This window comes from Hypanus sabinus, chromosome 20 (assembly GCF_030144855.1).
Source record: "Hypanus sabinus isolate sHypSab1 chromosome 20, sHypSab1.hap1, whole genome shotgun sequence".
In the NCBI taxonomy this organism is placed as follows: domain Eukaryota; kingdom Metazoa; phylum Chordata; class Chondrichthyes; order Myliobatiformes; family Dasyatidae; genus Hypanus; species Hypanus sabinus.
Window position 1 is genome coordinate 46,276,468 of NC_082725.1, and position 13,931 is coordinate 46,290,398.

General features: G+C 40.1%; 1 protein-coding gene across 1 annotated transcript in view; it reads left to right on the forward strand.

The window, feature by feature from the left end:
- The window catches only part of LOC132378489 (dyslexia-associated protein KIAA0319-like), an 80,594-nt gene that overhangs the window by 3,772 nt on the left and 62,891 nt on the right, over window positions 1–13,931 (forward strand). Inside the window, exon 2 of the mRNA XM_059945431.1 lies at window positions 5,102–5,232. Coding sequence (XP_059801414.1) covers window positions 5,181–5,232 — 52 coding nt within the window. The 5' untranslated portion in view covers window positions 5,102–5,180. The remainder of the gene's footprint in view (window positions 1–5,101; window positions 5,233–13,931) is intronic.

Consider the following 13,931-nt stretch of genomic DNA (forward strand, 5'->3'; position numbering starts at 1 on the left):
AATCACAACGGGGTGGTTTTCTTTCAGATATAACACCAAAATCAAAGTCTCATTTTCTGCAACATTATGACTAAAATCAGTGACATTTCCTCTACCTGCAGAGTTCCTCCAGAACGTTGTTTGTTGCTTATGTTTTCGGTAGTTCCTGTTGAGTATATGAGATTTAATGTTGCCATAGAAACCCATGTATTCACTTGAATAATCAGGAGCACAAGGGACGGTGATGGTGGAATCTGGAACAATCCATTGGAGGAACCCTGGGTTGAGCAGTGTCTGTGGTGGGAGGGGTGGGAGGAGAGGGGGGTTGCTGAGGAAGAATTGTCGTTGTTTCAGGTTAAAACCCTGCATTGTCAGAAAATGGGACTTTGATTTTAGTGTCTTATCTGAAAGAGCACCACCTCCCAAAAATACTACTCTCCCTTGGTACAAGAGTGAAGTCATGCTTTGTTGGCTCTAGATCTGCATCAGAACTTGACAGAACAGGTTGGTAACTAAGAGGTGAATGCTATCAACTGAGCAAAGCAGCACCATCATGACTATTGAGTCATTAATCAGAAAGTGTTTGGGAAAGGGTGAGAATCTAGGAAAATAAAACATACTGTAATTCCTCTCAATTCTGTGATTGTGCTGTAATCCACCTGGCAGGATTTTATTTGTTGCATTAACTAGTTCACTATAGGAATACAAGAAGCAGGATCTTGCGGTTCCACTTGCTCCTAAAATTTGATTATGATGGTTACAACAGTCTCAATGCCATCTTGCCAGGAAGAAAAACCTTGGCTTTAAGGCATTCTCACCTATCTGTTGTCCCTATGTACCTAAGAGTGCAATAACTCCACTACTGTTGGGTTGTTGTCTCCCACCATGACCTCATCACTTCAAGTATCTTTATTTTTGAATTTCGATCATGCGAATCATACCATGACCTAGAGTCATAGAGAAGTACAGCTCAGAAAAAGGCCCTTCAGCCCATCTAGTCCATGCCAAAACTATTTAAACTGCTTACTCCCATCAACCTACACCTGGACCATAGCTCTCCATATCCCTACTATCCATGTACCTATCCAAACTTCCCTTAAACGTTGAAATCAAGCTCCCATGGACCACTTGCGCTGGCAGCTCATTCCACACTCTCAGGACCCTCTGAGTGAAGATGTTTCCCCTCATGCTCCCCTTAAAATTCTCAGCTTTCATGACCTCTGGTTGTAGTCCCACCAAACCTCAGTGGGAAAAGCCTGTTTGCATTTACCCTTTCTCCTCATTACTCCTCATAATTCTGTATACTTCTATCAAATCTTCTCTCAATCTTCTATGTTCTGAAGAATACAGTCCTAACCTATTCAATCTTCCCTTATAATTCAGGTCCTCCAATCCTGGCAGCATGCTTGTAAATTTCCTCTGCACTCTTTCAACCTTGTTTACATCTTTCCTATAGTTGACCAAAACTGCACACAGCACTCCAAGTTAGACCTCACCAATGTCTTGTATAACTTCAACATAACATCCCATTTTCTGTACTCAATACATTGATTTATAAAGGCCAATGTGCCATAAGCTTTATCTTTGACCCCATCTACCCATGATGCCATTTCCAACAAATTATGTACCTGTTTCCCATTGTTCTACCACACTCCTCAGTGCTCTATTGCTTACTGTGTAAGACCTACCGAGGTTGGTCCTACTGAAGTGCAACACCTCACACTTGTCGGCATTAAATTCCATCTGCCATTTTTCCAGCTGGTGCAGATCCCCCTGCAAGCCATGATGGATCTTCCTCACTGTCCACTACACCCCCAATCTTAGTGTCATCCACAAATGTGTTGATCCAGTTAACCACATTATCATCCAGACAAACAACAATGGACCCAGCACCGATCCCTAGTCACTGGCCTCCAGTCAGTTGCTCTACTACTACTCTCTGGCTTCTCTCACAAAGCCAATGTCTAATCCAATTTACTATCTCATGTTGAATGCCAAGTGATTGAACCTTCTTGACCATCCTCCCGTGTGGGACCTTGTCAAATTCCTTGCTAAAATCCTTGTAGGCAGCATCCACTGCCTTGCCTTCATTCACTTTTTTGGTAGCTTCATTGAATCACTCTTATAAGATTGATTAGATGTGACCTACCACCCACGAAGCCATGATTAATCAGTCCATGTCTATCCAAATAATTGTATATTGGATCCCTTTGAATACCTTCCAATAAATTTCCCACAAGTTGACGTCACAATCACCGGTCTATAATTTCCTGGTTTCTGTTTAGAGCCTTTTTTAAATGGCAGAAAAATGTCGGCTATCCTCCAATCATCTGGTATCTCTCCTGTCTCTAAGGATATTTTAATTATCTCTGCTGGGGCTCTGGCAATTTCTGCACTTGCCTCCTGTAGGGTCTGATGGAACACCTGTCAGTCCCTGGGGATTTATCCACCCTGATTTGCCTCAGGGTAGCACAGATCTTTGTAATCCGTACAGGGTCCATGAAATTGATGCCACTTTGCCTCGCTTCTATAGACTGTATCCGTCTCTGGAATAAATAGAAATGCAAAGAATGCATTTAAGATCTCCCCTTCTGTTTTGGCTGCACACATGGATTATGTACATTTTTGAAGGCCTCGCACATTCCAAGTACACCTTTCCAGTAAACAGCCTGCCCCAATCCACACTTGCCGGATAATTTCTGATAGCATCAAAATTGGCTTTTCTCCAATTTGGAATCTCAACCGGCAGACCAGACCTATCTCCTGGTACAAAACAGCATGGTAAATCTACAGTGATATCCATCAGTGTCCTTTGAACTTCTCAGGGACATGAAAATGTTTGGTAATTGCACCTTATAACATCATTGAATGGATGTTTCCATGAACATAAAGATAAAGCACCTCTGTGGATTAATCTACAACAAGATTTTCTTGCTGTGTATGAATGAAGTGGGGTGGGCTTAAGGATGTTGTTAATCTAAATTTATGTGAACAAGTGTGTTTGATTTATGCACTGGAAATTGAACTTTCATCACTGTAATATCATTCTTTCTAATTTTGTGTTCATAACATGATGGGTTATCTGATGAATAGAGTGCTTTCCATTTCACACATTTAATATTGTTATTGATCAGTCCTCACTGTTTACCCATTTCTCTTGACCCTTGGTCAATAAATCTGAAAGGCTGACGATCTGTGCTCAATCTAGTAAAAATTGTGAAGCAAAGGCAGTGGATGTTATCTACATGGATTTAGCAAGGCCTTTGACAAAGTCCTGTATGGGAGGTTGGTCAAGAAGACTTGGTGGCTTGGTCATCAGATGAAGTAAGAATTGAATTCACCATTGGCTTCACGGGAGTAGTCAGAGAGTGGTAGTAGATGGTTGCTTCTCTGACTGGAGTCCAGACTGTGGGCAGTGAAGTGCTGCAGGGATTAGTGCTGGGTCCATTGTTGTTCTAAATCAACAATCTGGATGATAATGTGGTAAAATGGAAAAGTAGATTCATGGATGACATGAAGATTGGGAGCATAGTGCACCACAAGGAAGGCAATCAAAACTTGTAATTTTGATCTGGACCAGATGGAAAAATGGGCTGAAAAATGGCAGATAGAACTTAATGCAGACAAGTGTGAGGTGATGTCCTTTGGGAGGACAGACTAGAGTAGCACTTACACAATGAATGGCAGAGCACTGAAGGAGAGCAGTAGAACAGAGAGATATGGGGATACAGATCCATCATTCCTTGGAAGTGGCATCACAGATGAATAGAGTTGTAAAGAGTGCATGGTACATTATTCAGAATATTAAATAGAGGTGTTGGGATGTTTGCTGAAGTGTTATAAGATATTAGAGAGGCCAAATTTGGAGTATTACATGTATTTATGGACATCTATCTACAGGGAACTTATCAATAAGATTGAAAGAGTACAGAGAAAATTTGCCAGGATGTTGCTCGAACGAGGAACTTCATTATAGGGAAAGGCTGAACTGGTTTGGACTTACTCCCTGGAGTGTAGGATAATGAGGGGGGATTTGACAGATGTATACAAAATTAAGGGGTATATATATATAGTAAATGCAAGCAGGTCTTTTTCCACTGAGATTGGGTGAGACTAGAGATCAGAGATTAAGGGTGAAAGGTGAAATGTTTAAGGAAAAACTGAGGCTAACTTCTTCACTCAGAGGATGATGAGAGAATGGAAAAAGCTGCCAGTGGAAGTAGATAATGCAGGTTTGATCGCAATGTTTAAGAGAAGTTTTGATAAATACATGGATGGGAAGGGTATGGGGACTATGGTCTAGGTGTGGGCTAATGAGACTAAGCAGAACAACATTTTGGCTCAGGTTAGCTGGGCTGAAGGGCCTGTTTCTGTTTTGTTCTGTGTCTCTATTACTGTGAAGTTTGTACTACAAAATAATATGTAATAAGAATTGGTTTGAAACTGCTTAAATTTAATTTTTAAAATATTTTATTGAGATAGAGCATGGAATAGACCCCCTCAAGCCACACCATCCAGCAATCCCCTGAATTACTCCTAGCCTAATCACAAGACAATTTACAATGCCCAATTAACTTACCAACTGGTACTTCTTTGGATTGTGGTAGGAAACCAGAGCACTCGGAGGAAACCCATGTGGTCATGGGGAGAATATACAAACTCCTTACAGGCAGAGTCAGGAATTAAACCAGGTCGCTTGTACTATAAAGCATTGTGCTAGCCACGATGCTACTGTGGCGTCTAAGGGCTTAACATCAACAAGTCTAAAGAGGATATGTCCTTGTCCATTATATTTAAAAGACAGCTGTTCTATCTGGACATGTTTTGATGATCTGGATGATGCAGTTCTGCAACGGAGAAGCCGTGCTGTGGAGATGCCCCTGTTATAGAAATGCAATGCTGAAGTTAAGAGGTCAGACTAAAAGTTCACTACCTCAAACCAGACTTTTTTCCTGAGGCAGAAATTTCTAAAAATATAACTTTGTTGTGACTTAGTTTTCTATATTATGGAATAAAATTTCAGCAAACTACTACTATTACAACTGTGTGTAAATTTTTTTTAAAGGCACCGGATAAATGATTTTATTGACTTGTTCTTTGACTATTGTGTGGTCTCTCCCAGTGTTTCTGAATTTTCAACTGAAGGAAGGAAAAGGAAAGAAGAAAGCTTTACACTGCCCTGGGATTTTGTGCCATGAGAAATGATTCACTTGTGCTTTTCCCTCGCTGTTGCGTTGTTATGCATCATAACAGGTATGTCACTGAAGCAATGGATTGGTTTTGCCTTGGTTGTCTATATGGAAAATTGACTTAATTGCTTTTTAAAAGTTTTAAAGTTTATTTTTAATATTATACAGAATTTAAATCAAACTGGTCACTGAATTCCTCTGTAGTGATCCTGCCTCTGCCTATGCTGGTCTTGAAAAAAAAGTGCTTAGTTGTTATTCTTTATTTGCTCACTTACTCCTTTTTTCCCACCAAAATGAGAATATATTTATATGTATGTATGTAATATATGTATGTGTGTGTATGTAATATATATATATGTGTGTGTGTGTATATATATATATATAGGAGGAGTACATGGAAATCTTTTCTATGTAATGGATTTGTTCATTGACTTTTATGAATACTACAATGGGGGCCCTCAACTCACAGGTAGGATGGGTTATCCCCCACAGCTAGACATTTTCTCTAGCTCAACGCAGGGTCATCTACTGGAGACCTCAGCCTTGGAATCACATGTTCGTTGCCATTTTTGTTATATATTTGCGTTTCTTGGTTCTTTTTTGTTCAGGGAGTAGATTGATTAAGTTTTATTCTAATTTCAATGATACATTGACAGATAAATACAGATGGCTAAGGACAAGGTAAAATTCATTTCTTTTAATGTCAATGGGCTATTAAATCCAATCAAACGTAAGAGAATTTTATCCAATTTGGAACAATTTGATTCATACTGGGAAAAATGGTTTAACTACATAGTGCCTCATAGGCGTGATTTTATTCTCACAAATCAATGAATATGTTGTAAAAAAAAATCACTCCCTACTTATGCATAGTTCTTTCCTTTTGCTTGTTTTTTCTTTCCACTCTTTACTATAAGTGTGTACCTCAGTTTGATAAATCGTAGAGATTTGTGATATATATGATTATATGATATATATGCACAATGTCTGAAATACATCTTATGGAAATGTTTGTTTGATGATGAACAATAAAAAATTAATTACAAAAAGAAACAAAGAGCTTTGTGAAGCACATACACAGAACTTTTCCCAATACTGATTTCTAGATCTCATCAACCCTTTCTAGAATTCTTGGAATCGTACAGTTGATCCATCCTACCTCTATCAGCTGATAAATTAGTTGCAATTCGCTGTCCTTTCCATATGGCACTACAGCATTTTTCAAAATCCTCTCCCGAATCCGGTATTGATCCATGTGAGTTTAAGATTGTTGAGGCCCTCCATTGGGCGGGGTTGACCATGGATGTTGCTGTATCAAACCAGTTTGCAAGCCAGGACAGTATGAGATGGAGAGCAAGCTGTCGCCCACGCGGCAGGCTCGCCTTCTCTATGCAGCTGGTTTACCCAAAGGAGTGGTAGAGACCAATGTAGGCTGGCACCAGAGGAGTTGCCGGTCAGAGATGAACTCAACGTAGGGATTGCAGCTCCGGAATTTCCTCTGGGTTTACTCCTGAAGGCTTCTCTATGTGTGTGTATAGCCGCAAGGCAGCGGGGGTTTGAGATCTGAGTTTTTCTTCTGCTAGATGAGCCGCCAGTCACAGCTGATGAGCCCAATCTGCCCAAAGCAGTAACCTACCTTTGCCCCTTTTTCTGTGAGTAGAAACTGTCCCGCCAGGCTCATGCGAAGGCCAGGAGCTGGACTTGTTTGTCAGAGGCTGTTGGAGACACAAACCATGGGGAACATTTAATAGGTAGTGGGAGCTGATCCCTACTCCCACCCCACCTGTAACAAACTTAAGGAACCGTAGCTTGTGGAACGTTTGAAAATGAAAGATGTTTGACTCTGCTGATAAAACTGACTCCACTGATGAACACACTCCGGATATACATTGATGCTTTGGCCTCTGTCCTGCACCTTGTACACAATAACATGTGGACTCAGTGCTGTGTGTTGACAGTGGATTGATCTTGAAAGCAGGGGCTTGATTTGTTGATGTTTCGTATGCTTGCACTCACAACCATGGGCTTGGTACAACAAGGAAAACATTGCTGGCTGTTTTTTCTTTATTTATTACCTAGGGACGCTGAGGCTGATCTTGTATTGTCAATGTTCCCATGGTAGTGTTGTTTGTGCTGCGCAGATAGGGGATTTGAACCTGGCTCCTTCCTGTTCTGCACTGAGCAGGCAGTTGATAAGCTAACTGAGCTAATTGAAGAATTGCCTTTGCCCTCTTTTTTAAAAGATTTGCTTTGCTGTGGAACATTGAGACATTTCATTGAGCATTTCAAGTCATCAGGATAAATTTTGGCCAAGCAGAATCTCTCCATACTTGATGTCCGTCTAAGAGAAGAGCCAGCATTTAGTTGTCTGGAAGATTATGTCTTTTTCGATGTTACACTCAGCTTGGATTTTGAGCTTGTTCTTGTGGTGATCTTGAGGTCAAACTCATTCAGTGGAGGAAGGGCTAGTGCTGAGTTAATGTTAACCCCTGACAAGGTGTCCGAGTTCTCTGTCAAATTAAAGTTGTCAGCATGGAATTGCTGTACCGAAGTTTCAGCCTCTCCACCTGGACCTGTTTCCCGATGCTAAGTAACTGTGTTGTATTGTGCTATAACCGTACTGATAGCAGGCAAGTATAATTGGCATGTCGCTCCTGTACGTTTCCATGATCTCCGATGCACTTTAGTTTCCCCTATTTCCTGTCAGAAATGCATTTGGTGTAAGTAGTTGGAGGGTGCACTTGTTGTTAGTTCAGATACTAATATTTAAAAGTAATAGGAACAAGAGGTAAGCCGTGTAGATATTCAAGCCTGTTCAATCTTTCAGTATAAGTCCATAATTCATAAGAGCAGAAATTGCTGCTTTAAATATATTCAATGACTTGCCCTCCACAATGATAAAGACTATTACTGTTCAGATCTCACATATATACTGGCTGATCCCCACACACTCCTGATTCCCTGAATCCAAAAAGTATCTCTATTTCTGCCCTGAATATGTTTAATGTCCCAACACTTCTACCTGTGTTAGAGAATTTCTAAGGTTTCTGAGCCAAGCAAGAGAATCATTTTCTCTTAATCTCCATTTTAAATGGCCACTCTGACTAGTCTAAAGTGATATCCTCCACCAGGGGAAACCTTTCAACATCTAGCTTGTTGAACTTCCTTAGGCTCTGAGATAGATCAATAGGATTTATATTTCTACATGACGTGGTTATAGACCCAGTCTGTAGAATATTTCACTGTTCAACCAGCTGAAATGCCTCAGAGGTGCAGAGGGGCAGGTGGGTAGGTGTGGGGGCATGAAAAGGAATGAAGTGAGAAGCTAAGAGATGAGGGGTAGGAGGGGCAAAGGGTTGAAAAAGAAGAAATTTGATAAGAAAGGATAGTGCACCATAGAATAAAGGGAAGGAGGTGGGCAGTTTGTGAGAGTGGGGGTGAAGATGAGAAGAAGTGAGAGCACCAGAATAAGGAAAGATTGAGTGGGGGCAAGGAGAGGAAAATGGGAGTGGTTACCAGAGATTAGAGAATTCTGGAGTTCTGGTTTGGTCTGGCCATTACTCATATATTTGAACCTCTACTTCTGTACTCTGTTCCCCTTGCACGGAATGTGATTTTTCAGTTATTACCTTCAAGACTCACTGTAACTGCATTGCAGCTTTATACATTTCTTGTCCAATTGTGGAGGCGCCAGCACTGAGCTCTGAGACCCACCAGGAGTTACAGTTTGTTAAACTGAAGATGATCGATTTACCTCTGTACTGTTATCCATCAATCAGCTAATCTTTTATGCAAGCTATTTTATTAGCCTTAACTCTCGTGACCGCTTAACTGGTCCGCTAGATTGGCAGACGACCTGTCCACTTCCCTCTGCAGATCCTGCCTCACCCACTGAGTTCCTCCACCATTTTGTTTGTTGCCCCATTTTCCAGCGTTTGTACTTCCTTGTCTCCATCAATATTCTCTTCCCTGAGTTCCTCAACAGCCACATTGGAAGGGAGATTATCATTTGATAAGGTCATCATCAAAAATCCGAGAGTGAGAGTTGAGGCTGTCCTCCTGGTATGAGACAATGCACAGATTAATCGAAAGAAGACATGGTAAAGTTGGTGTTACTATAATTAAAATGGCACTCTGTGAAAGAAGGGCATAGTCCTGATTTTTGCATGATGCAAAGCTTTTGAAAATTATGCATGATATTCTGAAATTTGGATCCTACTCACATAATCATTTTACAGCCACTGAGTGTGTATATTTAAGGCGGAAGTTGATCGTTTCCTGATTGGTCAGGGCATCAAAGGATACGGCGAGAAGGCAGGTGTATGGGGTTGAGTGGGATCCTGGATCAGCCATGAATGGAATGGCGGAGCAGACTCAATGGGCTGAATGGCCTAATTCTGCTCCTATGTCTTATGGTCTTATGTAGTGCACCATAGTGAGAAAACAGGTTGGAATTTTGTTTTTATCTATCAATTGGTTCTGAGCTCCCTTTAATAGTCGCCCTTCACGCTGCTTTCCATATGAGTGATAGGAATAGCAAAGATAAAAGTGTAGACAACTTTTGGTCTTTATTTTCAGATACACAAGCTCCAACAGAGAAGGTAAAATACTTTATTCTCAACATGGTGCATTATGGAAAGTACTTAGAAAGGAAAAGCTGCCTCGTGACAGTAGTGTTTGAATGGCCAACTGTGTAGGTGTCAACTTGAACCATTCAATAGCCAAGGTTTGAAAATCCTTCACATTAAAATGAAATATAGTAAATGGACAAAGTCAAGAAATGGGAAAACTTTTTATTGCTCATTCATCTTGAGTTGTAGGCATTATTGGTGGGAATGGCTTTGTACTGCAGTTTCCCTGCAGATGGTTGTGATATATCCAATAAAACCACCAGGTGACTGCAGAGAGAAACTTAAAGGAATTGGTATTTTAGAAAGCTGTGGATTGCCTAGGTACCGCTGTAGTGTAGTGGTCAGCCAGTTGCTACTACAGCTTGGGGCCTTCACATTCGAAGTTCAGTTCCGGTGTTTCCTGTAAGAAGTTTGTATGTCCTTCCTTTGAAAGTGTGGGTTTCCTCCGTGTGCTCCAGTTTCCTCCCATGGTCCAAAGACGTATTGGTTGGTGGGTGAATTGGTCACTGTAAAGTGTCCTGTGATGAGGCTGGGGTTAAACAGGTGGGTTGTTGGTTGATGCGTCTCAATGGGCCGGAGGGGCTAATTCCACGCTGCATCTCTAAATAAAACAAAATATGTCTTGGTGGCAAGTTTCTATTCTGAATGTACATCAGCAAATTAGACTTAAAATACTCTTACACCTTTTCTGTTATTATACCACTTAGCTGATATTTTCTCTACTTAAAAAATACTAAATTTGAATTTGTGGCTTATCTTGTTCAGGCCCCTGCTGATCCTTGAACAAAGCCTATACACTACCAAGCACCTAGTTCAATAATTCATTGATAAGCTTTTTTCACGGGTAACTTGTGCTGACTTAATGAGACAATATTGGCTCTACACAGGTTTTTATGTGCAAGTGATGTAACACGGCTGTGTTCTCAATTTGTTTTGCAAATAATCGCATATGGGTAACCACCCTTTTATTAAAACAAAGAATGAGATACTGACTTATACTACCTGTAATAGCACAAGGCACTTCCTGACAATGGGTTATTGCATTATAATTCTCAGCCCTGTTATATAGCTACAAATAAGCATTTTACTTTTTACCAAGTTATGTTTAATTTTTTTCCCCATTTTACTCACCACTGTTGTGCACTAAATTTATTTTTATGAAGTATTCATAAACCACAATGTTTGATTTGAAATGTTAGTGCTTTGAGGACCTATCCCAGGGTTGAAAAGTTATGTTCAGGTGCACAGTAAATCCTTTCATCCTTATCAGCCAAAAAACACTTGAAGTAAAGGCAGTTTGATAAGTTTGTTGAGAATTGTTTTTATAATCAAGTTTAATAAAAAGCTCTGGTTTTCTTTTCAATAGTAATCTCTGCACTGTTTTTCTAGGGAGTGAACCTGTCTGAAATCTGCTTTGTACGCCTATCCTTTGCTCGAAATGGGATTGGAAGTCTATAGTAGCTGAGGCAAGCACAACGTCTTGTTCTCGCTAAGTGTGAAATTCTTTCTGTGCCTTTGAAGGCTCTAAAGTGGAGATCAGATCTCCACTTTGCCATCCGGGTAGGGTTGCTGAAGTACAACGACCATGACAAACAGAGTTTAATTTATTTTTAAAGTCTGGTCCAGTTAATACCGGTTTATTTGATTTGAGTGGCTGGATAATTAAACTTGCACTTAAAGTCCCTATTGTGCAATTTCTTATTTTGATTCCCAGTTCTCTGGCCAATATCTAGCATTCAGCTAATGGATCAAACACATGATCTAGCTATTTATAACGCTGCCCTCTGTGGGATTCTGTGGAGCATGAATAGGCTTTCATGGTTCTGCTTTGCTACCCAGCTCAATATAGTTGGCTATAAAACACCTTTGGGATATATTGCAATTTTAAAAGTTCATACTTTTGGTGGAAATGCCCAAGATTTAGGGAAGAATTAAAACTGCAATCAGCTATTAAAGAATTACAATAATGTGAAATATGAAATATTAATGTAATAGAATAGAAAATAACATTACTAAATTATGGTGTTTATCAACAGAGAATGAGCTGGAAATTCATTGTAATCTCCAATTTTATATAAACGTATTTAATAGATAGAAAGGATTGAGAGAAGGGGCAAATGTTACATGGAGTTGGATAAGATGGCAGCCTATTTCTCTTGGATGAACTTGAACAAAATTAGACTCCTCTTAAAGTGATGAGACAAGTAATGAGTTTTAAGCATGTTTTAAAATAGACCAAGAAGTTAACATTTAACATCCGGTGCACATGCGTGCAACACACCTCCAGGATTTTTGAGGGTTGGGTGGACGTAAAGCTCCAGTTGTTTGGTATGTAAACTTAAAATCACCAGACCAAATAACCACAGCACAAAAAAATCGTTACTTTTCATCAGTTTATTTCGTTGAGCTCAGCCGGTGAGGGAACTTGGTCCCGACATTGGGGGAGAAGCGTTCTCATCCCTCTGGCGGTTCAAACAAGTTCACTGCCCGACTTCCAGAATTGTTACAGTTTATAAGGCCATCGATACAAAAGAACAATCAGTTTGATAGACGTTCCAGTTACTCAAATAGAGCAAAACTTAATAACTTAGATAAGAGACTCCACCAAATTTAAGCTTTAATTGAGAAAGGAATGTCCTGTCTTATCTCCATCAGCAACTGCTTTTCGTTGAAACCAAAAGGTGTGAAAATTCAGAAAATGTCTTTTGTGGATCTGTGTGAGCTTTAACCCTTATCTCGCGCCAAAGAAGCAGCTGTGAGACATCATCTTAAACGTGCTGTAGCCATTCACAAACCAGAATACACCGACATAGTCAGTACTCAACCTTAACCCGTTATTTACAGGAATCTGAGAATTCCCCAATTCCCTTAAAACTTTATCATTCTCTCCTTTTTATCATTTGATGATAAAATTTAAAATAATCCATCACGTTTACAACAAGTTATAAGAAGGGGACTAACACATCTTATAAGAATTACTACGGTTATGATTAAAACTATTATCATAGCTACATGCAAAAGCATTCCTCAGAAGTCTCCAAAAATGTTAAAAAAGCCATGGCCAGTTCCCTTACCATTGGTAAACCCATGCATCTTTTCTCCAATTCCCTGAATTTTCTGGATTTCCCGAGTGTTTGCTGAGATAGATCTGTAATACTTGAAGCCTCATCTGGAATAAGTACAGCATTCCTTTCCTATGGCAGCACATGTCCTTCCTTTCTCTGCTGGCAATAAGTCCAATGCCATCCTATTCTGTAAAACTACCATCCTCAGAGCTACTATTTCCGTAGTTAATCTGGGTCTGGACATCAGTTAAAACCTTAGCAGTACTATTTGCCAACTCTTCTAATGCAGCTGCCAGCTTGATTACTTCTTGCGAATTTCGGGCTGTCCCATAGGAAGGAAAAGCTCTGTCTTTCCGTAATTCCTCTCTTATTTTGTTCTAGCTGAGTATGATGAAAAATGAGTATATAGAGGGTAGTACATAAGCTAAGTAGCAACATCCTGCGCAATTTCTCGTCGTGATAGTTCCCTTGTCATTGTAAGGCCCTGAGAGCCATGGATATGCCTTCATACTGCATACCCAATAAGTTCCATTAACAGTGTACAGAGGGGGATTAATCCTAATTTCTGTACACGAGCTATTTCCCATAAATGTTTCCTCTATTCCTCCAGTATGGTAATAACAGGTTCCATTTACCTTATCCAGAGTAAGGGCAAATCTATACAAGGTCTCTCAGTAGGTATTCGTAAATGGCTTCCCTTAAAACAGACACCCACAATTCTGGGTTGTTCTACATCCTGATAAACACCATCGATCCAAAAATAGGTCTGAGGATTTACTCAAATAATTCATAAATCGCACAGATAACATCTCACTACTATTCAAAGGTACTCCTTTCAAGGGCATTCCTGACTCAGCATGCTGGGGTAACCTGGCACATACCCAACAAGCCAACTGCTTTATTTGTTCTGCATTTGTGTGGCACAGAGAAAGGAAAGTATCTGTTTGGAGACTTGGGGTACATAGTACAAAAAGTAACATTAGTACAGTCATCATGATATTATTCCCCCTCCATTTCTTCCACTTCCTTAACGACGGGTTTACAGTTGGCTCGATGAATCCACCTTG